Source organism: Chelon labrosus, assembly GCF_963514085.1.
Source record: "Chelon labrosus genome assembly, chromosome: 14".
In the NCBI taxonomy this organism is placed as follows: Eukaryota; Metazoa; Chordata; class Actinopteri; order Mugiliformes; family Mugilidae; genus Chelon; species Chelon labrosus.
Genome location: NC_140347.1, coordinates 21,196,415 through 21,224,219, shown reverse-complemented (window position 1 = coordinate 21,224,219; position 27,805 = coordinate 21,196,415). Strand labels below are relative to the sequence as shown.

The window sequence follows — 27,805 nt, the reverse complement described above, 5'->3', positions numbered from 1 at the left end:
AAAAAGGTGTTACATCAAGGAGACAGTGCTTTTTTACAGGCTGCTGTCTCTGTCCTGCTCCACTTAAATATCATATCTTTCATATCTTCGACCGCAATTCCTGCCTTTTCCCACGGGATAAATAAAGTATCTATCTATCTATCTATCTATCTATCTATCTAAAGAAGTGTTGGCACATTGGACATACAGGATGACAGTTCCAGATTCATTGTGCATTTCAACAGATTCCTTTTTTAATTGTTAGCCCTGAAACGTTTGAGACTTGCTTAGATCATGGTGTTTTGTTATTATTATTTTTTTGCTAATAACATGACACAACGAATGGCATTTCTATAACCACAGAAATCAGCGTTGTCAACCAACCCTTGCAAAGAGCGATACTTTGTCTTGTAATGAACGGCAGGTCTGATCAGTCCTTCAAGAACTACATCGAAACTCATCTCTAAGCTAAAACACAAATTAACAAAGGTCCAAGTGTGAGTGGGACTGGCTTTAAGAGATAAAAGCGATCACCCGACAGGCCCCAGCGAGGATCGAACTCGCGACCCCTGGTTTACAAGACCAGTGCTCTAACCACTGAGCTATGGAGCCTGTGCTGGCGACCATCAAGATATAAAGGAATATAACATGTAGCAAACGACATCATGAAAAGAAGTTCGCGTGTACCTGTAATGTGGCCACAAATTGTCGAGGCAACTGAAGTGGACCGCAACTATACTAGAATTGCCAGTACACGACTCAACATCTAGACTAATGTCATGTCTAGATCTAGTCTGTAACGTAATATTACAGATGAATTCACCCCCGTAATGTTGTCATGAAAAGTCAAATAAGCTATTGAGACCAAATCCGTTTTTTGTACGAGGCTGTAAACATATTAACGTTGCTGTAAAGTTCGGCATTTTAACATGGGGGTCTATGGGGATTTGCTCCCTTTCGCTCCCACTCGATGAACTCATTTTGGCACTTCCGTATTGGCTCCGCTGCACAGACGCTGAGGTTTCCGCTCAGTGTGAACCATTAACTGTGGTTGCGAGCAGCTCTGCGCAGGACTTGAGTTACCAATATGGGAGTTTTTAACATGCTTTTGAGTCTGGCTGCTAAAGGGGCCATGATTCTTTTCTTTCTACTTCTACTGGCGTTTCTCGGCTACTGCCTGTACATCAAACGCATTCATATGAAATATGACCACATTCCAGGGCCACCGAGAGACAGGTGAGGAAAGCGGGTCGTAGTCGATGGGGATATAAACTTTAGGTAATTGTGAGCTAAAACATGTTGGCTGACTTTGTTTTTTTTTGTGTGTTTTTTTGTTTGTTTTTTTGTTAAACTCAGTTTTTTCCTCGGACATCCACCAACGTTTCTGCGTGTAATGAGAGATGGTGGAAATACACAAGACAAGTTCCTGGAATGGTAAGTTTACAATCATCACAGGTTTTGGATACGTCCGTTATATGCATTAAGTAGTAGTTAGTTTCGACCACCACTACATTCACTTTAAGTTATCAGACTTGAGTATGTAATAGGTGAACCACTTTCCTTTAAAGCCTATTAATACTAATATTCTCTCATTCATAGGGCCGAGGAATATGGGCCTGTTTACAGGACAAATTTTCTGCACTACGTTTTCATTTGTGTGACCTGTCCAGAGGCGACCAAGGTAAGCCCATTGTTGCATAAGCATTGCACATAAAAGTAGGTATAAGTGCACTGGGATTAAGATGGATGTGCTTGATAGCAGTCCTAAGCAAACAAATAATAGCCCAGCCCAGCCTTTATTTTGGTAAAATGTAAAAGAACGCTGCTACAGTCAAACACCTTTCAATGTCTAACGGTTGTGGTTTAAGGAAGTCCTGATGTCCCCAAAGTACCCCAAAGATAAATTCCTCTACAAGCGACTCTTCAACCTATTTGGTCAAAGGTAATTCATCATACTGTCAGAATCACTTTATTGTACCTGCTTTATACACCATGGCTTGACATGCATTCAGCAGTAAGAAGAAAGTGTACTTTGTGATTCAGATTAGTTGCATTATTGAAGTGACATAATTGTATTATACACCACATCCTTCAGTGTATCAGGGATGGACTGGCCATCAGGCATGCCGGGAATTGTGTGTTATTAAATGTGGTCCAAAGATTTTTTGTCCCAGTCCCCCCCTGCAGTGTAATGTTAGCTTAACTGAGTAAAAATCATCATTGCTTTTCAGTGTCAAATCATTTAGCTACATCCTTACTCTGAAAATATTTTCTGATTGGTCTCTTTCCAAGGTTCCTAGGCAATGGCTTGGTAACAGCACAGGATCATGAGCAATGGTATAAACAGCGCCGGATAATGGACCCTGCGTTTAGCAGCTTGTGAGTTACTCAGTTATCACTAAAAGAAAGAATATGATCAATCTTTATTTCATATCCAGTGTCTGCAATCATTGTAGATGTCTGTGAAGGTTCTCATTCATCAAGGTCATGTCCACAAAGCTTTTAAGAAAGGCAGCTGGACATGTAGAGTTTCTTGAAGGTGTTTTGCCAGTCATCCAATTAGCTTCTTCAGTTCTAAGTGACTGGTGGGAAGCTGAAGTTTATATAGGAACATCTGTGGGTGTAGCCCATCAGAAAGCTTGCTTGACTTGTTTCTGTAACGACCAGAAACTGGCATGACTGTGTAATGGTTAGTTAGAGCACCATGTTCAAGAAGCTCTACAAATCTAGTTGCCTTTCTTAAATGCTATTTGGATATACAATGACCTGGACGGCTGGGAACCTTCACAGACACATCCAGGTCATTTTAGATCCTTTTCAGATTGTGGGAATATTGTCTTTAGTTTACTTCCATTTTTTTGTGCAACTTTGTCTAATTACAAAAATCTCAGTGGCTTTACTGGTACTGTTCCTTTGTCCAAACTATAACCACTTCCAGATACCTGAGAGGTCTAATGGGCACCTTCAATGAGAGGGCAGAGAAACTAATGAATAAACTCACAGATATTGCTGATAGTGAGTCCGAAGCCAACATGCTCCACCTTGTCAACTGTGTTACTCTAGATGTTATTGCTAAGGTATTGTGCTATAGTCAGTTTTGCAAGTTCCTCTGCAGAAGTCTTTATCCAACATATTGTTTATCTGTAATCATGTTCTAACATGTTTCTTTTATGACATTCAGGTTGCTTTTGGAGTGGATTTAGATCTCTTGATAAATAAATCACCTTTTCCTAAAGCCATTGAGACATGTCTGAAAGGGATGGCGTACTATGTTAGAGATACTTTTCATGAGGTAATACTTACAAAAAATTGATATATATATATATATGTTGGTTATTGTGGAATGTGTGTTGCAAAACCCGTATTAACAAGCGTGACATTTAATCTTTAATCTCCAATTTCAGTTCAATCCAAAGAACAGACCATTCATTAATGAAGTGAGAGAAGCGTGCCGCCTGCTGCGCACAACTGGAGCTCAGTGGATCCATGACAGAAAGACTGCCATGCAAAACGGCGAAGATGTCCCCAAGGACATTCTCACGCAAATCATCAAAGCTGCCAGCAAAGGTAAGGATCCCAAAAGAACAGAACATGTTTGCAAGTAATGGAAATAAGACAAATGCTTTTTTCCATCTTCTCGTTATTCTAGAGGAAAACATGTCTAAAGAAGATGACGAGTTAATGTTGGACAATTTTGTGACATTCTTCATTGCGGGTGAGTCAGTATCTACATGGACAAAAACTGCTGAATAAAGGGTGCCACTTGTGATAGACATTCTGTTGTGTTTTATAGTGAACTAGTCCTTTAATGCACACTTTTTTTGTTCATAGAAGAAGAATACATCTACATAAGTGTGTGCTGTGTGTTATTGCTCTTTTTATAGTAAAGTTCTGATTCAGTTTTGCCGTACCACATTTCAGGGCAAGAAACAACTGCCAGTCAACTGGCTTTTTGCATTATGGAACTGGCAAGACATCCTGATATACTGGAGAAGTAAGAAATAATAATGCTGTGCATGGTAATCTAAAGTATAGGTAGTGAATGAAGGCTTCTTCAGTCGTTTAATTTTTTTTCTTTTTTTCAGAGTTAAGAAGGAGGTTGATGATGTCATTGGGATGAAACAGGAAATAACCTATGATGACCTGGGCCAATTGATCTATCTGTCACAGGTATATGCCACGATTATGCAAAAAGTTACACTTAAGTTTACTCTCATGTTCATTCATGTATTCGCCGTTACAGTGGATATAAAAAGTGTGAGTCCCCCTGTTAAATGTTAAACCAGCAGGTTTGACCAAATATTTAAGAGTTGACGCACCATGAGTGATTTCATTATAGTGCTCAGCTTGGAACATCTCAACTGTGGAATGTAACGTCTTGCTCGTATTTGCACAGATGTTCCAGGTCTGTCAAACGGTATCAGGGCATCTCCTGTACACGGCCTTGTTCATGTCCTCCCACAGGTTATCTATAGGATTCAGGTTTGGGCTCTGGATTGGCCATTACCAAACATTAATATTTTATAGCTGAAGCCATTCTTTTGTTATGGATTGGGGTTGAATTGCTTTAAATCATTTTCATGGTGAAAGATGAAAGTACTCTTCATTTCCAGCTCTCTAAACAACCAGAAGGTCCTGTGCCAAAATCAGTTGGTAGTCTCAAGCTATTCGTGATTCTCTAAAGCCCGTTCCAGCTCTAGAAAAGCAGCCACAAAACACAATGCTGTGACTATCACACTTTACCGTGTCTATGCTGTTCTTTTGCTAATAATGTGTTGTCATTGTGCTAAACACACCTTTTACAGTTTTGTCTAAATCGTTTAATCTTGGTCTCGTCATACCATAACACACTGGAAGACCAGGTATGCGCCCAGTTTAACTGGGTCTGGGTGTGTTTTTTATCAGAAGATAAACCTCCGTCATGCGGTCCTGCACATTTATGGAGTAACCAACCCATGTTTCTGGCAAGGCAACCTGGCAATGGTACATCCAATTTTCGTGATTGCAGAAATAAGATAAGATAGTGTAACTGCTCCCAAAGGTTTTCTTCTAGCTCAGACAGACTTGACGAGTCAACCACTGTTCAACAGTTTATTATCACGCACTGTAGATGAACATCGTTTTTTGGTGAAAAACTGTAACAGAAATAATATACGTATAAAAATATGTTACATGTCAAATAAACAAATACACATTACAAATACACATGGTCACACACACCGTTTCGCCTTCTGAACTGGAATTCAGGAGAAGTTAGGAGAATGTGCGTACATTGCATCCTTTGGACCACAAACCGGAAGTAATGAGCAATTCTTGCTCTCGGCTTCCTTCTCAACCTAACTGTGCGATCCTGATCACCTGACTTTCCTACACCACATTCAATGCAACTCTTAAATGAACAGCAGGGGGCGCAATTAACCAAATTAAATGTGAAACTTGACAGCATATTACACCTGCAGTCATATTACAATCATGAAATGTAGAAAGGTAAATTATTTATTTATTAATATAATCATGAACTTAAATCCAAGACAGTTACACTGCCACCAAATTATAATGAATTATGTGACCATATTATTGAAAATAATAATTTAAATCATATAATTTTCTAATAAACTGTCATTTAACTTTTCCTGATTAACTCTATTTAGGTTAGACATCGTCAGGTAAAATAGTTAAGACTGGCTTTCCACTAGCACCACTAGCTTATGCACTGGATGCTCAAGAATAGTTGGCTGTGTCAAGCGTTCACCTTTCCTGCCCAGACTTCTCTGACCTATTTGAACTTTAACCTTTCTCACTAGACCATCATCATCTTCACTCGTCTCCACAATCCTGGCCAGTTTCCACTCATTTCTGGGAACATTGTCCTCCTTGACAATCACTACATCCCCTATTTGTACGTTTCTTCTGGGCACAAGCCATCGTTGTCTGAGGCTTATATTAGCCAGGTACTCTTTGCGCCATCTACTCCAGAATTGTTCTGTCAGGTATTGCACCCTCCGCCACCTCTTCCTGCCATACAGATCTTCTTCGACAAAGTTGCCAGGAGGAGGGAGGGGCACAGACGTCTTCATAGTGAGGAAGTGATTGGGTGTTAGCGGTTCTACACTCTTGGGGTCATTGATCGTATCTGTTGTGAGGGGGCGATTGTTCACAATCGACATAGCCTCGTAGAAGAATGTTCTCAATGAGGTGTCATCCAGTCTTCCTGTAGCTTGTATCAGGACAGAGCTCATCACACTCCTGACTGTCCGTATCTGGCGTTCCCACACGCCTCCCATGTGGCTTGCTTCAGGAACGTTCATCAGGAAATCACACTGTTTCCTTGCAAGGTAGGTTGCAATCCTCTCCTTGTCTGATTCCATAAGACTCTTTTGTAACTCATTCCTTGCTCCGACAAAGTTAGTGCCTCGGTCACATCTGATCTGTCTCACCGCTCCTCGTATTGCTATAAAACATCTTAAAGCGTTTAGGAATGCATCAGTTGTGAGATCCTCCAGCATCTCGATGTGGATTGCTCTGGAGCTTAAACATGTGAACAACAGACCATACCTTTTGTTTTCCTTCCGACCTGTTTTTGTGTGGAAAGGGCCGAAGCAGTCAATTCCAGTATATGAGAATGGTGGAGAGGGATCTACTCGGTCAACTGGCAGGTCCGCCATACGTTGCTCTTCGATTCGTCCACGCACCTTCCTGCAGATGACACAATTTTTGATGTATTTGGCCACTGTCTTGCTGCCGCCGATAATCCAGTATCCACTGGCCCTGAGCTCGTTCATTGTTTGGCCACGGCCCTGGTGTTGAGTTCTCTTGTGACAGTCGTCCAATATCAGTTGTGTGACGATACCTTCCCTAGGTAGGATCACTGGATACTTCAGCTCAAGGGATGCAGAAGATCGTCTAAGCCGTCCTCCGACCCTGAGTAGTCCATCTTCAAAGGTAGGATCAAGCTGATACAGTTTACTTGTTTTTGGTAATTTTTTAGATTTCTGGCTAAGCCATTTTTGATCCTCTTCAAAGGCTTCTCTTTGTGCTACCTTGACGAGTGTAGTAGCAGCCTTTCTTCTCTCCTCTACACTAATGGGCCCAGACTGGTCTCTGCTAGCCAGCCTTTTAATCCGAGCGATAGTGTTGAGGGCTGTATTCCAGTCTGAGAATCTTGACAACCGCTCAAGGAAGTTTTCACCTTCCAAAGCATCTGTTTTGAGGACCTTGACCTCTGGGTCACCAACAAGAAGCTCTGGGGATGTTTGGTTCATTACTATCTTTTGTTCCCATAGGAACTTAGGACCTGTCAGCCAGTTTGACTCACTCAGGTCTGCCACCTTGAGCATGGTCTGCTGGATTTTGACTTGTCTCGATGTAGAACCATTGGTTTGGGTCTGTAGTGTCTCTTATTCTTTGGACTCGATTGGCGACGAACACATGGAAGCGCCGGGCTTCGTTCTTGATATACCCAAGCACCACCTGCGAGTCGGTCCAGAAGAATTCCTGGTCTATCTTCAGATCAAGCTCTTCTCTGAGAATATTGCTCACTGCAGCAGAGACTGCGGCTGCGGTGAGTTCGAGACGTGGTATGGTCACAATGTTGATGGGTGCCACTCTGGCTTTACCCATAACCAGTGCACAATGCACCTGCTCTTCAGCAACAACCCTAATGTACGAACACTGCCCATAGCCGTTGTTGCTCGCGTCTGAGAAATGATGCAGTTCAATTTTTTGGATCGCACCAAGGTTCTCAGAAATGAAGCATCTTGGTATTTGGATTCTTTGGAGATTCTCCAAGTCAAGGAGCCATGCTTCCCACCTTGACTCTAGTTCTGGGGGAAGAGGATCATCCCATCCAACTCCTTGCTTGCACATCTCTTGCAGCACTCTCTTTCCAGTTAAGATGTAGGGGGAGAGAAATCCTAGAGGGTCATACACGCTTGCGACTGTAGATAGGATTCCTCGCCGCGTGGCAGTCTTTTCATTGAGGACGACATTGTACGAGAACGCGTCCGTTTCTACATTCCACTTGACTCTTAATACACTCTGCATTGGAAGCTCACTGTAATTCAGGTCTACATCATTCACTACAGTAGCACGATCACTCTCCTGGATGGTATCTAATACTTCTCTGCTGTTAGACACGAACTTGTGCAGGTGCAGTTTTCCTTTAGCACAGATCTCTTGTGCTTCCGTGATCAGCTGGGCGGCTTCCTTGACTGAGTCCACACTGATAAGTCCGTCGTCCACATAAAAATGTTTGCGGACAAAGCTTGCTGCCATTGGGTAATCCTTTTCATATTCACAGGCGAGATATTTCATGCCGTAGTTGGCGCATCCCGGAGATGACGCTGCTCCGAAAATATGAACGCGCATGCGATATTCTTTGAGCTCACCTTCTGTGTTTCCCTTTTTCCACCACAGGAATCTCATGAAGTCCCGATCATCTGGGTGGACGTGAAAACGGTTAAACATCTTTTCTACATCACAGGTGATTGCAATCTGATGCTCACGGAATCTACACAGTACTCCTGTCAGAGTGTTAGTTAGATCCGGTCCTGTGAGTAGGTGATCATTAAGAGAGGTGCCTTCAAATTTGGCTGAGCAGTCGAATACAACTCTAATTTTTTCAGGCTTCCGCGGGTGGTACACCCCGTGGTGTGGGATGTACCATGTGCTGCCCTCCTTTGGTAAGCTGTCTGCTTCTTCCGCATCACCATCCTCAAATACGCCATCCATGAATTTCACATAATCTTCCTTGTATCTTGGATTCTTGTCCAGTTTTCGCTTTAGATGCCTCGCTCTGACCGTAGCAAGGTGTTTGTTGTTCGGGAGCTGGGGACGCTCTCTGAAGGGTAGAGGCATCTCTACATGTCCTTTCTTATTATGATGGATGGTCCCATTCAGGTGCTGTATAAACTGAATATCTTCTTGGGATATGTTCCTTTCCTTGGCGTTAGTGTCCAGAAAGTCTGTTTCCAATGCCTTAAAGGGGAACTCCGGCGCAAAATGAACCTGGGGTTAATAACACATGTGTACCGAGTTCGACCGTTCTCTGGTATTTGTTTTCATGTATTTGTTTTGTTAGTCAAATGTGACCAGTTTTCTTGCAAACCGCTATTTAGCGTATAACGCTAGCCTTCGGGGCACACCGACACATAAAAAGAAATCGCTATTTCTATACCACTAACAAGGCTCACAATATCACCACACTTACACGGTAGCATAACTAGGGTCTCTACATGTAAACCGAAGCATTGAGAACTTTGCAAGTATACAGGCAGTTTATTAAAAAAGGAATACAGTACCGTTCGCGTCCGGCTCGCTTATCCAGGCAGGCGCCATCTTGGGGAAACTGAATTCTCTTCGTTCAGTGCTCTCAGTGCTTTCTTCCGGCAACAGACAGGTCAGTTTCCCCAAGATGGCGCCCGCCTGGATAAGCGAGCTGGATGCGAACGGTACTGTATTCCTTTTTTAATAAACTGCCTGTATACTTGCAAAGTTCTCAATGCTTCGGTTTACATGTAGAGACCCTAGTTATGCTACTGTGTAAGTGTGGTGATATTGTGAGCCTTGTTAGTGGTATAGAAATAGCGATTCTTTTTATGTGTCGGTGTGCCCCGAAGGCTAGCGTTATACGCTAAATAGCGGTTTGCAAGAAAACTGGTCACATTTGACTAACAAAACAAATACATGAAAACAAATACCAGAGAACGTTAGAACTCGGTACACATGTGTTATTAACCCCAGGTTCATTTTGCGCCGGAGTTCCCCTTTAATGACAGAGGCAGGTGTGATAGGTGGAAGTTCCTTCACAGAGACGCGATGGCAGAACCCTGTCACATCCTTTGAGCTAGCTTGAGCTGTTTTGGATCCCACTATACTCCAACCTAACTCTGTCTTGACTGCATATGGATCACTGTCTTCCCCCGATATCACTTGTGTTGGTTTCAGGGCTCTTGCACAGTCATATCCGATCAGGAGTCCTACCGGACAGTCCAGTAGACCAGGGAGCTCTTTTGCTATGCTGAAAAGGTGAGTCCATCCCCTTGCAGTTTCACATGTGGGAATACTGTTTTGCTCCAACGGGATGCATTCTCTAGTGTAGGCTGGCGGTACCTCAATGCTCTCTTTTGAGCAGTATCCTCTCACCTTAAGTCCCACTGCTCTTTGGCAGTTCACTATAGAACCTCTGTCAGTCATTGTTGACAACTTCAGTTTGACAGGTTCAGTCTCTGCTCGAAGTCTCTCGCAAACATCTTGGTCAACAAATGTATTGCTGCTCTGTGTGTCCAGTAATGCATACACCAAGATTTCTGGGCTTTCTTTTGCTTCACCGGACAGCCACACCGGAACAATCATTGAAGTGCGATCACTGTTGTCTACTCTCACACTGTGAGAAGATGCACTTTCTTCTGGTGACAGAGTTTCTGGTCTCTCCTTCTGAGGACGCTCCTCATGAAGGAGAGTGGGATGGCTTCGTTTGCAGATATTACATGTGGCCCTTTTTCTACAGTCTTTGGCGACATGGCCAACCCTAAGGCAACCATAGCACATCTTGTTGTCTAGGATGAACTTCTTCTTTTCTTCCTGAGACATAGTTGTGAATTTTTCACATTTATAGATGAAGTGCTTTTCTTTACAGCAGGCACACTCTAGTTGTCTTTTGTCTCCGTCTGATACACTGGAGTCTTTGTCTTGTTGGTCAGTGCGTTTTGTTTTCTGAGACACCTTTGCTGATGTCATCAGAGTGCTGACTTTGAGACGCTTCTTTTCTCTTCCTGAGATTTCATCTTCACCTTTTAGTGCATGAAGAGAGGAGATTGGATTGCACGCTATGCGTGCCTCTTCTGCTATGAACCCGCTGGCGATTCCAGCGGGTTGTTGCCCAGTCAGGAAGTTTCTGTAGTAACTTCTGATTTTCTTCACAGTCATCTAGAACCTTCAGACCTTGCACATGGGGCATCGCATTTTTGCAGGAGACGAGGAAATCACTAAACTCCCTTAGTTTGAGAGACTCCTTCGGACCAATCTTTGGCCAGCTGCTTAGTTTTCCCCTGAAAGCTCTCTGGATTATGAAGGAGTGGCCATAGCGTTTGTTCAGGGCATCCCATGCCTGTGTGTAGGCTTCCTCGTCACTTCTGTAGAATGTTCCTTCTAGCACACTAAGTGCTTCTCCATCTATGTATTTCTTCAAGTAATACAGTCTATGTGCTGGGTCTGTACAGCTTGTTTCAATCAATGCTTTAAAGCAGCTGCTCCATTCAGTGAACTTCAGTGGGTCTCCTTTGAACACAAAAGGCTCTGGTGCTGGGAGTCTAGTCGTTGCCAGGGTTTCTTTTAACACCTGAGCCAGTGAGACCTCATTTGCTCCTGGATCTGACTTACTTACAGTGCGAGGAGGGACTGAGATGTTTTGGGGAACTTGGATGCATGGAGCACTGTTTTTTTGCACTGGAAGCTGACTTTGAGGTTGAATGATTATTACTCCATCATTCTCTATTTCAGTGTTCCATTTTGATTCTTCTTCAGCATACACATTGTATTCAGCCTCCATGGCTTCGATATCCCTCTGAGCTTCCAGCATTTTTATTCTCTCTTGCTGGGCAAGCAACTTCTCCTCTGCTCTGTTCTGTTGCTGGACAAGCAACTTCTTCTGTTCTGCGATTTCTTCTTCTCTTTTTTTTTCAGCTCTTTTTGACGCCAAGCGTGCTGCTAATTCCGCCCTCTTTAGAGACATCTGACTTCCAAGCTGACTACTCTGTTCAGCTCTAGACACAGTCGATCCATAGATAGATCTGGCATCCTCTCTTTTGAGTAACTGGCGGAGTGTTTCTTTTTCAGCTACTGCATCAAACTCCTTGACACCAGCTTCAGTGTGACGCCTATTCAGGACTGCAGTCATTTCAGAGGTAACTGAGGTGCAGCTATCCATTTTCCTTCTTGTATCTTGTGATGGAGTGGTCATTACACGTAGACTCTCATATAATTGTTTTAGTTCTGACTCATATTTCTCTAGAGTTGTGATCATGTCACTTAACTCCTCTCTAGCACACTCATTTTTAAGCTTAGATCTGCTATACTGGACCTCTGCCTTGAAGTTTACATACGTAGACATAAACTTTCTTTCCTTTTTTGCTATTTCTTCCCTTTGAAATGCAAGCATTTTTTCTGTGGGGTGCTTCACCCTTTCACTTCGCCTCAGCTCTTGCTCAACATTACTTGCTGGCTCTGACTCTGTAAGCCTTACATTCTTTATTCTAAGCTCTACATGAATCTCACCTATGCGGTCTTTTATCTTTTTGATTTCTGCATCTTCCATTTCTGATTCTAACTTCTGTTCTAATTGTGCCTTCTCTTCTTCTAAAATCTTGATTTCACGCTCTATTGCATCTCTCACTGCTTTATGTGGTTCCATATTTGCTTTGCTATTTTGCTATTTGCTGTTTGAAACCAAACTATTGAAATCCAAGAATGAAAGGCTACTATAGAATCGTAATGGATATACACATCAAGTATCAAACCAAATTACACATTTCCTATAAACATGTTATCTGAAAGCAAATTCGGTTTTACAAACACATCCATGCAGAAAACGTACTGTTTCAAACTTAAACGATACATCTGACCTGGCATCCCATGGCAAAGTACTGTTGCTGAATTGTCCAGAGCATCATACTGCCACCTTGTGACCGCTTTCGGAACCGCGGCGCTGTCCCTTTGATTCCATCATGCAGGCGGATATTTCTCAATTGAGTCTTTAATCAACAGTTCTGGCCTATTATGTCTTCTTAGGAACACTTCTTTACTTGCTCACGGCGTACATTTGCCCACGATGACGATAACTCACTTGCCCGCGAAGATACCTCTTCAACTGATGACGACCACTCAATCAATATTGCCGACGGCGACTCTTCGTGGCTAGCTTTCACTCGCCACTCTTGTGGCTACGTTTTTCACTGTAACTGCTCCCAAAGGTTTTCTTCTAGCTCAGACAGACTTGACGAGTCAACCACTGTTCAACAGTTTATTATCACGCACTGTAGATGAACATCGTTTTTTGGTGAAAAACTGTAACAGAAATAATATACGTATAAAAATATGTTACATGTCAAATAAACAAATACACATTACAAATACACATGGTCACACATACCGTTTCGCCTTCTGAACTGGAAGTCAGGAGAAGTTAGGAGAATGTGCGTACATTGCATCCTTTGGACCACAAACCGGAAGTAATGAGCAACTCTTGCTCTCGGCTTCCTTCTCAAACTAAAGGTTAGATTATGCTTCCGCGTAGTGATCACGCAATGGTCACGCAATGGCCACGCAGTTGCTCGGACGCAGTCGTGAGACCGTGATGGTTCTGCGTGGGGTTTATGTGTCGAAATGCATGCCATACCGGTAGAGGGCGCTATGATTTTTTGTGACCGACCGACCGAGACTCTTGTGACTATCTCGCCTCGTTATTTACCTTCCGGCTTTTGCCGTAGTCACAGTGTACGATGGACACCGAGACAGAGAGACTGGCGTTGGAGCTCCAAATTATTCAAGCAGAGGAAGAAATACTTCTTTTGCAAATTAGGGCACGACAAAGGAGACAATGATGTTTATGAGTGGAAACCGGAAAAGCGGTCTCCAGCGGATGTAGTTAGCGGACCAATCACAGCCAATGCCGCTGCGTTGCTGTTGCGTCGCCTCGACGCGCATCGAGGATTTTTGGGAGGTGCGCGTCTGGCCCTTGCGTAGGACGCACGGGGGTCCGCAAGGACGCAATAGGTCCGTAATAGGTCCGTACGCACGGACGCGCTGTGTCAACGCGGAAGCATAATTTGGGCTTAACTGTGCGATCCGGATCACCTGACTTTCCTACACCACATTCAATGCAACTCTTAAATGAACAGCAGGGGGCGCAATTAACCAAATTAAATGTGAAACTTAACAGCATATTACACCTGCAGTCATATTACAATCATGAAATGTAGAAAGGTAAATTATTTATTTATTAATATAATCATGAACTTAAATCCAAGACAGTTACAGATAGGACTTTATTTAGATAGGACTTTAATTAGGGTGTTACAGCGATACAAGAAATAGAATAAGGTAGACAAGATAAACGATATGAAAGTAAATATGGCACAAAAAATATTTACATAAGGCCGGCACAGTGGTGTGGTGGTTAGCACTGATGCCTCACAGCTAGAAGGTTCTGGGTTCGAAACCATGGACTGACTGGGCCTTTCTGTGTGGAGTTTGCATGCTCTCCCTGTGTCTATGTGGGTTCTCTCCGGGTACTCTGGCTTCCTCCCACTGTCCAAAGACATGCTCATTAGGTTAATTGGTGATTCTAAATTGGCCGTAGGTGTGCATGTGCATGTGTGAATGGTTGTCTGTCTCTCTGTGTTAGCCCTGCGATAGACTGGCGACCTGTCCAGGGTGTACCCCGCCTCTCGCCCGATGACAGCTGGGCTAGGCTCCAGCAGACCCTGCGACCCTTAACAGGACAAGTGGTAACAGAAGATGAATAAATGAATAAAATATTTACATATTGCATCAGGTTTTCAGTAGCTAACCAAATTCTCCTCCTAAAGTTAGCCGCTAGCTGCTAACCACTATTTGTTGTTTGGCGCTTTGTACTGGACAGATAGTGTAAAGTGGGTTTATCTGAGCTTTTAGCTGAAAATAACTTCCTGTTGTGGCTGGAAATTACTCTAAAATATATGAGAGTGTTGAAAGCTAAACAACAGCTGAATGAGGTTAAAATGCTACCAGCATGCTTACCAACATTGTAACCTTCCCCCAGGTGCTGAAAGAGACCCTGAGAATGTACCCAACAGCTCCAAGCACATCCCGTGAAATTGCGGATGACATCATTATTGATGGTATCCACTTACCTGGGGGATTCACTGCTTTTGTGAGTCATTTGCTTTTGATTGTGTTTGTAGGTCTGAAGAAGAAATTGTCTTCTTGTCTGTTTTAAATGTATTAAGGACAATAACTGACATTACTAAAAACCTAAGAAACTACACCTTGTTTTAGATCACTTGTTAAGCATTTCAGTTACCTACTATCAAAATGTGATTTTTCTTTTTCTGAAATTCAGTTCAGCACCTATGTGACTGGGAGAATGGAAAAATTCTTCAAGGACCCACTGACATTTGATCCAGACAGATTTCACCCAGATGCTCCAAAGTAAGCAGCAGACCTATCCTTAGACAAGATCCTATCATTGTGCATTGTGACTCAAGTTGCCTCTTATGTGTTTTATAAGGCCCTATTACTGCTACTACCCTTTTGCCCTCGGTCCACGCTCATGCCTGGGACAGAACTTTGCTCAGGTTAGTGCGTGCCTAAATAAATCAATAAATACATAGACATAAAACACATACAACCTCACACTGATTGACTGGCAATGTGTTTTCAGATGGAGGCTAAAGTCGTGATGGCTAAGCTGCTCCAGAGGTTTGACTTCACCCTTCTCCCGGGGCAGTCCTTGGATATCCTGGACACAGGCACTCTCAGGCCAAAGAGTGGAGTGCTGTGCTCTGTCCGGCACAGGAAGTACAATGAATAAATGATCATAAAGTAACATAGCGTACAAGGATATAATAATTGTGCAATTGGTGAGTTTGGGTTGTGGCTTATACTGCTTAACTGCTTCTCTGATTTTTAAACACTAAAAATGGACTACTGTTAATGAATTGTTAAATATGTATAATTAAATATTCCGTATATTCACAGTTTAATTTTTGTTACTTATGAAAGGCCTAATGGAGGTATAGGATTTTATTTTTCCGTTCTAATACAACAGCCTATGAATTTATATGAAGTGATCTTTTTGTTTTGTGTAACTACTTTACTGAACACACAGAAATGTTTTGTGCCTGCAACGCTAATTATGAATATGACATGTTACTTAAATAAAACAAACATCCAAATGAAATACAGTGTGCTTTTAGGCTGTGTTCTGTTTGCTGCGCAGTGATACATGTCAACATTATTCATGCGTTCAACCTGCAAATCATGATTTTGGCCAATGCTGTCAGTAAACACAAGAGGGCGCTGTGACCTGGTCAAGGAATTCCACGGGCACCTGTTAAACTACAATTTTCATTTCTCACTCAGAAGCTGCTACTGGTTGAATTTGAACTGGTTGTTAAAGTTGGTTCAAATTATTATCTCTTAGTTTTTAATGTGGACCACTGCCTTTTATGCCTTTTACTTTCAAAATCTTTTAAAAGTGGCCTGTTATTATATTTTCAAATGGCTAATATTTTTGGAGCGTTTCTGTTGTCCCGAGTTTCTCCCAACTGTCCCTTTAAGAGGGCTGAGTCTGTGCGGTGTGCTTCTCCGACGCACTTTTCATCTACCTGCTGCCCACACCTCTCCCACGTCTTGATTGGCCGTTGTTGACGAAATGTGAGTCCCAGCAATTGTTTTCCCAGATTGACAAAGGTTTTTCTGTAACCAGATTAGTGAGGGAGTGCAGTCCGTGCACGGGTTGGCATAGCATCACATTAATATTTTCCCTTTCATTATCGGACATTTTGTACAATGCATTAGTATTTTAACACAATTTCGCAATTGAGATTAAATTAAATGAGTTTTGATAGCTGATTTAAAGCCGACTGTTTAAACGAACTGAGACAGAGCCAAGGGAGTCATGGCTAAGAATCCGTCCGAGGCAGGGCCGGCGCTAGCCATTTGGGTGCCCTAAGCGCAAATGCTTGGTGGTGCCCCCCCCAACCAACCAACTACCCACCACCAAAGGAATAACAACCATTCAGAATTTCTTAGGTTCTCTTTACTTCCAAAATAACTGCTGCAAATAAATAATTTTACATTAACAATGGCACCAAACATGAAAAGAAATAAATATAATATATATATATATATATATATATATATTCTACTGAAATGCATTTTTGATTGAACCATCATACAAAAATATTGCACACATTAGTCTTTTATATAGGCCTATGTGTCACTGGAACATTTAAAATTCAAAACTCTATTTTACCTTTAAAAGAGGTCTGATGAGGCACAATATAATTCTGTACATAATTTGACAACTCTGTGAATATGAAAATATACAAACACTGAGATTGTGTTTTTTTTTTTTTTCTAATTGCAGTTTCACCAACAGATGTCGCCCTTGGCCTATGAACCTCTTGAAAATGACCGCATAGAACAACAACGAAACTTATCTAAAGCAGTCTAATTTGGCAAAATCACATCACGTTCAGTTGCAGGGTTTTTCTAAAGTTCACCTTACCAAGAGCCGTTTCCCACTCACCATTTCATTACGTTGTGAAAGTGTCACTTGTAGCGTTACCTTTTCACTACACATCGTTTGATCATAATTGATAACAAACGCCAAAAAAGCGTCCTGAAATGCAAAGCAAACTAGGCTAATAGGCTAACGTTACTTACCTGACTATATCTCTGATGGCTAAAAGAAATAGCAAGCCCAGTTTAAGCATAATCAAACATAGCATTGCTAGCTGACTAACTGATAAGTCTACCGTTCAAAAACGCAACACAGGTTCTTTTTTATTTATTTATTTGTGATCGTACAGCAGTAATGTTACAGTAGCCCACACAGCAGCACAGGTTCGCGTGGCCGTCATCAGATCTGGAAGTCGCTGAAAAGGCTCTTTCGAGGTTGTGGCTTCGAGTCAACTTCAGTGAGGTGCGGTGGTTTATGGGATGAGTAGTTCCTTCTCTCGGAAATGAAAATATGTACACAGTCTTGTACCTTTGACTTTTTTTGGACTTTCTCTTCGTTTTTTCACTCGAAATGGTATGCTTATGAGTTCAGCCGTAGCTGGTTATCCTAAGACATGCACTAAAACTCTTTAGATACGGATTTTTCCAAAACGTCAATGGGAGAAATGAATGGGAACCGTACTTCCGGCACCTCCGCTCTCTTTGGCTGTGGGCGGGACTGTGACGCTCTATTGAGGCATAATCGAACAGACCACTGGGAGGTGGGGAAGGGGGGCACCAGAGGGAGACTAGAGAGAGGGCCGCACAGGAGATTCACCTTTTTCTCGACTAATTTGGTCTAGGCCTATATTACTTTTGTATTGCTTTTGTATATTAACATGCTTTAGACATATTTTATTTGTTATTTATACTAGTAGCCTATTGTGATGATTTTTCACGACCCAGATTTTTTGGTGCCCCCCCAGGGACTTGGTGCCCTACGCGCAGTGCGTGATGTGCGTGTGCGGAGCGCCGGCACTGGTCCGAGGGGCCGAAAGATGACCTGAGCCAACAGATGGACGAGGAGCTGCTGCGGTGCAGCAAAGAGGACCTGGTCAGGAAATTAAGGAGGGTTGACAGCGAGAAAATTAACTTGATGATCGAGCACAGCAACCTGATGAAAGACTTCAACCGATGGCTGCAGGTGCACCTCCACGAAATCCGGAGCCTGAAGGAGATCAATCAGAAGCTGCAGTACGACAACCATGAGCTCAGGGAGCTTTGCTGCTTCCTGGACGATGAAAGGCAGAAGGGCACGAAGCTGTCCCTCGAGTGGCAACGCTTTGGCCGCTACACTGCCAGCGCCATGTGGAAGAAGGTTGGCACCTGCATGATGAAGCTGAAGGAGCTGGAGGCCAACCAGGAGACCGTGTTGAGGGAGAACTCTGAACTGAAGGAGATCATCCTCATGTTGGACGAGGAGAGGAATGGGGCTGGGTCCAGGAGCTCCATAGACAGTCAGTCCAGTTTGACCAACCTGAACGGAGGCACCGGCACCGTCAGGGATGTTGGGGATGGGAGTAGCACGTCCAGTACGGGTAGTGCTGGCAACCCAGAATCACAACCACATACACAAGCCCTCACAGAACAGTAAGATGAGGAGGTCCATGGATGACCTGTCAGCACCACATCATCACAGGAGCATCCCCAATTGACTCAATGGTGAGTACATACGCTGTGGAAACCCCTTGGAAACATGGGGAATCGTGATCTGCATGCACACTTAGAGTCCAACCAATCAGGCCAATGAAGTTCTAAAAGCTTTTGGCCATATTCTGTTCAACTGGCCACATACCTGCCTGTTACAATGCCTCATCGATAGACACAGTCAGATGGTGTAGTTAGGCTACTATGCGTATGATTTCTCTGACAACGTATGCTGATCACCATTGTATTGAAGGATTAACTCACTGTAATGTCTCGATTGGGGTGATTATGACACACAGACGCACACACAGCCTCCGTAAGTGGCCGTTTCAGTCCCACACGAACCCATCGCTTGAGTCTGCAAACTATGCTGGAATCGCCAGTAGGCTACACGACTAACATTTCAACATCTAGACTAATGTCATGTCTGGACTGGATCTTTTCTGTAATGTGATATTATACAGATGAATTCACCCCCGTAATGCTGTCATGAAAAGTCAAATACGCTATCGAGACCAAATCCGTTTTTTGTACGAGGCTGTAAACATAACGTTGCTGTAAAGTTCGGCATTTTAAGATGGGGGTCTATGGGGATTTGCTCCCTTTCGCTCCCACTCGATGAACTCATTTTGGCACTTCCGTATTGGCTCCACTGCACAGACGCTGAGGCAGTGTTGCCAACTTGGCGACTTTGTCGCTAAATCCAGCGACTTTCAAATCTTCTTGGCGACTTTTTTTGTCAAAAGCGACTAGCGACAAATCTAGCGACTTTTTCTGGTTTCATTGGAGACTTTTCTGGTTCTTGGAGACTCTGATGTGAAAGCACATATCGGTTTTCAGTTACTGTCCTCAACAAGCAGCGGGTGCTGCCGTGAGCCCCTCCCCCGACCCAAAGCACTCACAGGCGGTTAGAGGTGGGCGGATCGATCCAAATATCGATAATATCGATACCAACGTTGGTATCGAGATTGATCGATACCAATGTAATGATATCGATACTTAAGTTTCAGTTTGTTCTCGTTTCATTAAAGAAGCGACCTGACTCTGTTTGTCTAGATGCCGCTGCTGTCAGAACAGATCAGGCTCATTTTGCTCCCCCTCCCCCTCCCCCTCGCGTGTGTTTGTTGTACTGTCATGTGACTCTGCAGCGCCAGGTGACCGAACACCGCCCACCGCTACCAGCCAGGCTCGGCCAGCAGCAAGGCATTACACACAACGAGGGAAAGAATAGAGCTGTTTGGTTATATTTTCGGACCGAAAATGAAACGATAGCAAGTTGTGTTATTTGTAAAAAGGTGGTAAGATACAGTGGTAACACAACAAACTTGTAAAAGCATATAGAAATTTTTAAAATTCCCGCCCACTTGGCCCCTACAGATCGCTGATAGGCTACGACGAAAAAAAGGGCACGAAAGGGGAGAAATGTTGTCTTATTTTTGTATTGTATTGTACTTCCTAAACACTTCCTTACATTATTTATAACATTTGTTGTGGAGTGATAATTTTCTACACTTTGTTTATTTAAGAAAAAAAAATCCAGAAAGAAGTTCAATGAAGGGAGAGATTTAGTTTTTATTGTAGTTTCTGAACACTCTGCCTGAAAAATAATTTGTTTTTATTTGTCCTCAAGTGATCATTTTGTGTTGTTTCTGAACAAAAACTTTTATTGTGATAAAGTATTTTCTATTTACTTATAAACCAAATTCTGTACTGAACTTTAATTGATTAATAATCCAAAAGGCAAATCACGAAAACACTTAAAATGTCATGAGAATTAATTCAGATTTAGATTGATTCAGATTGATGGTGCGTCCACCTTCATTTTTAAAAAGTATCGATATCGATATCGGTATCGGTATCGGCGATACGGGCCCAGTATTTACTTGGTATCGGATCGATACCAAATCGAGCGGGATCGCACACCTCTACAGGCGTTCAGTCTCACAGTAGCCCCGCGCAGCAGCAGTCAGAGCAGAGAGGGAGACCCACGCCACTCCGTGTCCAGAATGCGAACGAATGGCGCATGCGCAAAGCTGCCGCTGATCGCGCCCTCGTTTACAGAGCGGGATGTAGCTAGTGATGGGCAATCGAGGCTTTGTTGAAGCCTCGACACGTGATTCAAAAAAAGGTTCATTACTCGAAGCTTCAGTGACACAGTGCTCTATTAGGACATCTAGTGGACAATAAAATGTAGTGCAATGGAGACGTGTCATACTGGTTCATGCTTGTATGGGACTTGATTTGCCATGCACATTTCTATTCGACTACATTACATGGATATGTGGTTTAAAGTTTATTATAAGAAAATTATATACATATAACAATAAAATAAATAATAAAGAACAAATGGGAATCAAACCCTTGTTTCGCTAACGAAAGACCAATGATTTCACAGTGTACCACGAACCTCATCAGTGATGCGCCGTTGTCGGTGGACCATTTTGATTACGTCACTGCTACACTCTATGAACCTTTCCTAATTTACACTAATGATTATGTTTCAGCGCTTACATCAGCTATTTTCATTTGCTCTTGGTATCATGGTTTAGTAGTGTTAGAGAATATTTGTACTGAATGCAACAGTGTCAAACCAAATCTCTCTTGACTCAGTCATTATTTGCTTCGAAGACTCATCTCATCTCTCCCGAAGAGCCGAGACAACCAAACCAGTGACAGGGTTTCTGAATGAAGCGGTGAAATGGTTCATACGTCACAAAACACGTGATTTGTCCGAACCAAAACTATACACGCACTTCTGACTATATGTCTATATCTTATCTGTATCTCTCGCTCTCTATCTTATCTATATATAATGATATTTTGAACTATCTATGTAACTATGTCTATCTATAAATCTAGTGTTGTCTAACTGTGTAACTATTTTATCTATTTCAATCTGAATCTTACGATCTATCTCCACAAAATACGCAACTAACTCCAACTACAGCAACAAACCAACCTATTATGCAAAGAAACATTCAAATGAGCATCACTAAATAAGGATAGGATATCCGAGATATCCCTGAACACACTCGATCCCACCAGGTGATTCACATGACAAACCGAACCCCTCAGGTGATTCGTTTGCCGCTGAAGCGTTCGAAGCAGTGCTTCGAACGTCACTCAAGTGCTTCAAACGTCACTAGTCACGTGACCGAACCACGCCTCGGCACAGTGGTTCGATGCAATTGCTTCATGAGCTACGGCGCATGTGTCGGAGCCTCGGGTGTCAGAGGGCCATCACTAGATGTAGCCTAAATGTTTCTTCACTGTCACACTAAAATAAATAATAAAATAATAATCCATTTAGGTTGTTAATTTTGTCAAGTTAAAACCGTTTATACAAAAAATGTTAAAAATGTTCTAGTTATGGCAAAAAAATGCTCATGTTCTACTGTGACTCTACTGTTGTAGGCTCTAGTGGAGCATAAGGTTAGAAACTAAACCAAACTTAAGAAAAAAAAAAAAAAAAAACTTAAGTAACTCTGCCAGAGTGTCTCTTTTGAGTCACTTTGCCAAGCCCAAGTCCAGATAAAGGAGGAGCATTAATTATACAGGACAAAATTACTTTTGTGTGGCTAGGCAAAGCATAAGTCATGAAATTATTTTGAGAGGTGATGGCAAAATAAAAAAAAAATAATAATAATAAAAAAAAAAAAACAACCAAGAATCAACAGAAGAATGTTCATTTGTAGTTCTAAACCAGTGGCGGCTGCTGGTCTTTCAAATAGGACCCAGTTTTGTAAAATTGGCCAATTATTACATCATTAAATTTAACAGGGTAACTAATTAATTCTCCTTATATTGTATAGGCCTATGTTTATAGTTATTATTAGTTAATTAGAGTGCATGAAAATGCACTCTACTGTTATCATAAGTATTATTATTATTATCATTCTTCTAACCAAAATTCATTTAATTAATTCAGCTTGAATTGTTAAACGTAGAAACTTCATTCAACTTTTAAACTATCAACTTTTAAACTACAGTGGATGCAGCTAGCTAGCTGGCTGGCTAGTTTACCCCCTACAATTGCAAATAAACGAACTTTTTAAAACTGAAATGAAAACAAGTAGCAAACTCAATAACGCTATATATTCACGATTTTATTTTGACAGATGGAAATAGTGCGATATATCGCAACAGATAATGAGCAGTAGCTTAGTATTAACCCTATGGTATTACTGTAACTTCACTCGCCAAATATCCGCATGGGACTGATAGACGAACGGCTAAAACGTATTAACGATTGTGTTATTATAAGAAGTAGCCATGAAGTCGTTCATGTTCTAGCACATTTTAGTTTGAGTAGTAGCCTAATGTAAATTCGTAGTATTTGACGAAATTGCCAGTGATATTTTAGGGGAGGCTGAGCTTCCCCTGTAGTCTTAGAGCAATCGCCTCTGTTCTAAACATATTTAGTTTTTTTTTTACTCTTTGTTATTCACATTATTCCTCTCTCCTACCTCAATACTTTACGTGCACGTAACTCACGTAACTAAGGAGTTCTACTTCCGCATCCTGAGTGTGCGCTCGACAATTTCCGGTTGCAACCGGAAGTTCTCTCGCAGCGAGACGCCAGATTTTGCGATTTTTGCGATGGCATATTTCACCCGTTGTCTACAAGGCCTCCCGAAAATTGATGTGAATGACGTCCACAGGATTGTCGACCACTGTTCACCTGCACCCGGTTGCAAGCGTGAAAAAGGATTTAGGTTGTACATATCAAGTTACATCCACAACTTTGAAGGTGAGTAGCAGTAGTAGACATTGACTAAGCTAGCAGCCAAGTCAATATTACGACATACTTTATTAGTGTTATTAAATACCTTGTTATGTTGACATGATTAGCAACTCATTTTTGTGTGTATTTCCCCTCAGTGTCCAAGAAAGATCCAGTGACAGGAGTAGTGTGTGTGAGGGCGTTATGTCATCCGTCAATGGACAGATCAAAACCACCTCACAGTTTAAGTGTGGGATGAGTGTAGCGTTAAGATAGCGTTAAGATGGTTACCCATGTTCCTGGGTTAATCGTGTTCTTTTGGTTCTTTGCTCTAGGTTAACCATGTTCATTTGGTTGACGATGTCTCCCATTAACGTAAAAAAATGACCAGTGTAGCTTAGTGCTACGTTACTATGTTTTCACTAACAGCAACCAGTGGTGTAGTATTTGCTTTTCCAGGTATGCTGAACATCCCAGCTAGGTGAAACACATAAGATAGGTATATACGTTTATGTAAACCTGCTAAGTCTAAGTAGGTATACAGCAATCCTGGTACTTTTTAAGTGGGGATTCTGAGTGTACCTGCAAATCAAATAGACTGCACCACTGACCATATCAAAAGAAAAAGATTATTAATCCCTTTATTAACAGTGTTAACAAGAAAAAAAGTTACGTTTTAAGTTTTTAAGATAAGTTTTTACTAGCTATTTTAACTAACAGTGTACAAAAATAAATAGTAGCCTACTTGAGTAGTCCATATAAATATATGACAAATCAGTTATGCTACTATTTTTTATATATTGTTTTAACATTTTTAACATCTTGTTACAGGTGGGGCTGAAGGACTCAATCCCTGTTGAGCTGGCCCATCACAGCTGTACATGTGTAGCTGGATCAGTGCTCTGTAACCATTGTGTGGCTCTACTTTTCCAGTCTGCACATTATTCTCAGCTAGACATTCCAGTTGTTCCACCAGTGCTGAGCTGTACGGAGAGTGAACAACAGTGGCACAAGCCAAGAACCCTGGTAAGTCTTGGAATAATGTAACAATAATTTCAATACTACATCTACACACACATCACATACGCTCATCACTGCTTATGGCCTATATTCACAGGGTGTTAAACCAGGTCCTGTCAAGAAGATGGCTGTGATGTCTGCCAAACCAAAGCAGAGAACCACGGCCGAGGGAGTAAGGTGAGAATTTGACTAGTAGTTAGTAATCTATTAATTAATTTGTTAGGCCTACTTTTCTCAATCAAATCAAGAAAACTGTAGTTTTGTTACTTGTAGTTATGAAGTTATGTATCTAACTGATGTTTCTCAATTTGATTCAAATAGGTCCACACTGTACAAAGCCATCAGTGGAGAGTTGCTGGACCTGTCCATTCTCAGAGTGTCAGAGATCTACAAAGAGTTCACCCCTGCTTCTGCACCAACCATTTGTACAATGGGTATCACCTGTGAGGTGCCACTAGTGGACTCTGCACTCGGTTTGGTACAAGCAGGCAGTCCCCTGTCATACCAACAACCCACTTGAGGTTACCTGGGAGATGGCTAACAAAATAGAGGATGCAACTAGGGGCCAAAGTACATCAGCAGACTGGCATAGACTGAGAAAACCCAGACTCACTTCCTCACATTTTGGGGAAATATGCCATGCTAAACCATGCAGCTTAGATAAGATGGCAGACCGGCTGCTCAAAGGGGTCCGTCAGACAGCAGCAATGAAGAGGGGTCTCGAAATGGAAGCTGATGCCATCGAAGAGTTCTGCAAGCTCAAGAGAGTGAACTACTACCCTTGTGGCTTCATTATACACCCCGACACTCCATGGCTAGGTACATCCTCAGATGGGGTTGTCTTTGACCCAACAGAAAGCACTGAATTCGGCCTTGTGGAAATAAAATGTCCAAACATTAAGAGCTATGTGGATTATCCACATCTGAAAATGAAAGACGGCAACCTCGAACTGAAGCAGGGCCATGGCTACTACTGGCAGGTGCAGGGTCAGCTGCTCCTAACAGGGATGGAGTGGTGCGATTTTGTGGTGTTTGCAGAGGAAGACACCCTGATTCAGAGAATATACCGGGACAGTGGTGTGATGCAAAAAATAAGAGAGAGAGCAGACTTCTTTTTTTTCTACACATGCCTACATAAATATCTGCTGTAATAAAATGAATTATCAGTAAACAATAACTTCTAAGACCTGTCTTGTTCTTGTTGATATCTCATTATAGTGTGAGGCCTTCAAGTGGGTTGTTTTAAGTTAATTTAAATTTGTCAAGTTACTAATCAGAAAATATGCGCTAAACAGAGTTGTGACACTTTTAGGATTGACCACTTGACTTAAAGTGTAGGCAAAGCAAAGGTTAACCCACACCAATGTATTGGTAGATGTTAAACTAATATTCAATGAGTCAGGCCCACTTGACATTAAACAACACAAAGCGAGACCAAGTTAATATAGATTTCAAATAAATAATTTATTAATTTTAAAAAGTCAGTAAATGTAAGCCAAAACTAAATTGTGGTGTGAATCAGTATATTGTTTGTAAAAGAAAAAAGGAAAATGAGGAAGAGGAGCAGCCAGCCATGAAGCAAACAGTCAGCTCTTATGTTCTCTCCAGTCTTTGACCAGAGGTCCATTTTGGTAGTTGCACAAGATACAAGCTACAGTGAAAAGTTGGCTAATGCTCCCTGAAATAGACAAAGGGATTACAGTGTCAAAAAGTTTGTTCTCCTTAACCCGCCTGATTAGCCTTTCAACATGAACTCGCAGCCGCGCGATTGACTGGGTCTCCAGGACGTCCTGTGCTGCCATTTGTTCCTTGTTGGAGCGGAAGGCAGGCCTGTGAAGTTTTCCTGGCACAAGGTTGTCCACCCTAAAGCCCTTGTCCACCATCACAGCCATGTCAGGAGACAGGAGAGGTATGATGCCCGACAATCTGAAAAGCTCACGGTCACTGATAGAGCCCGCATAGAGTGCAGAAACAAATGTCAGAGGACCATGTGGTGCCATGCCAATCATGGCCTTGTAGGTACAGTGTGATTTGTAGTGCGAGTACACCTCACTCTGTAGCACAAGTGAGGATGGAGTTTGGCACCGCAGTTCTGTGCAGTCAACAATGACCTGAGTGTCTGCATATTCCTTGAACTCAGGAGGTAGGTTGGCTGTGATTTCTTCAGGTGTCATCCAGATACACACAGCTCCCAGTACACAGTAAAGAAAGTTGGCCCAGGTTGTGATGATCCCGCTGGCTGTTGTCCGATGGATGTTAAATCGGTGGCCAAGCTCTCTCTGTGTGCATCCGGTTGATAGATAATTTAGAAAAAGAAATAACTCATCTATGGGCAGCAACTTAGCTGATCTGTTCGATGTTGTTTTCTCTGCCACAGAGGCTGATGCTTCTCTTGCCACACTTGTCACACGGATCATCCTTGATGTTGCTGGTTCGATGAGCCTCCAGAATGCCATCAGGTGGTCATAAGAATGGAATCTTTTAAACAAAATACACAACATTGTTGTTAGTCATGGTAGACTAATTTAGTTACACATGATCAATTATCTTATTTTTTTTACTCTACTTACTACATTTGTTTTACATGAAGAAAAGACAATGAAAGGTTGTGTCTACACATCTGAGTGCTGTAGGTAGCACAAGTTTGGGCCTGATCATATCATTATGTTAGTCATACGTTACACTACTTTTACTTTTGATATTTGATGTACACTTGAAGGAAAATACTCTACCTCTTGTAAGGTGGACTTTTAGTGGAGCAACATTTTACATGTGTAGTAAGCTTACCATCTTTACTTTCACTAAAGTACATGACTTGCGTGATTTTTTGTCCGTCACTGTTAATATACATCAGCTTCCTGCCATTCAAAACACCTTAATTACGACTTACCTGGTATAAAATCGGATGTCCTCGTCCGATCCTGCAAAGCGTTTTAATCCAAAACAACTCCGCAGCTGGAGAGCCTGTATTTGTAGTTCAAGCTCCTTTACTTTCTGGCGAAGTGTATCGTTTTCCTCAGCAAACTGATCTGCGACCATTGCTGTTGTAGGAGTAATACAGTAATCATGATCTGGTGCCAGGGTAGCCATCTCCATCTCTTCTTCTGAGTCGATGTCATGGACAGGAGGAGGGCTATCCGCTCTGGGTCTCCGCTCCCACACGCTCGCCCTCGG

At 42.2% G+C, this 27,805-nt stretch overlaps 1 protein-coding gene and 1 pseudogene across 2 annotated transcripts; both read left to right on the top strand.

The window, feature by feature from the left end:
• The first annotated feature begins 835 nt into the window (after nt 1-835).
• LOC311499452 (cholesterol 24-hydroxylase-like) lies at nt 836-16,177 on the top strand. The gene is made up of 15 exons (XM_084560429.1): nt 836-1,215; nt 1,336-1,413; nt 1,579-1,660; nt 1,848-1,921; nt 2,272-2,358; nt 2,918-3,056; nt 3,161-3,271; nt 3,384-3,546; nt 3,629-3,694; nt 3,901-3,973; nt 4,065-4,149; nt 14,777-14,887; nt 15,077-15,165; nt 15,245-15,311; nt 15,398-16,177. The coding sequence occupies exons 1-15, from the start codon at nt 1,067-1,069 to the stop codon at nt 15,545-15,547; spliced, it is 1,524 nt and encodes a 507-aa protein (XP_084416555.1). The 5' UTR covers nt 836-1,066; the 3' UTR covers nt 15,548-16,177.
• A 1,551-nt stretch (nt 16,178-17,728) lies between these two features.
• On the top strand, nt 17,729-18,896 carry LOC311499451 (coiled-coil domain-containing protein 85C-B-like; annotated as a pseudogene). Its single transcript has one exon. The product of its transcript is annotated as a coiled-coil domain-containing protein 85C-B-like (transcript).
• The last annotated feature ends 8,909 nt before the right edge of the window (nt 18,897-27,805 follow it).

Coding starts and splice junctions, on each gene's coding strand:
- LOC311499452 (XM_084560429.1), top strand. CDS start 1,067: ATGGGAGTTTTTAACATGCTTTTGAGTCTGGCTGCTAAAGGGGCCATG. Junction 1,414..1,578: donor CAAGACAAGTTCCTGGAATG/GTAAGTTTACAA, acceptor TCTCATTCATAG/GGCCGAGGAATATGGGCCTG. Junction 3,695..3,900: donor TGTGACATTCTTCATTGCGG/GTGAGTCAGTAT, acceptor ACCACATTTCAG/GGCAAGAAACAACTGCCAGT.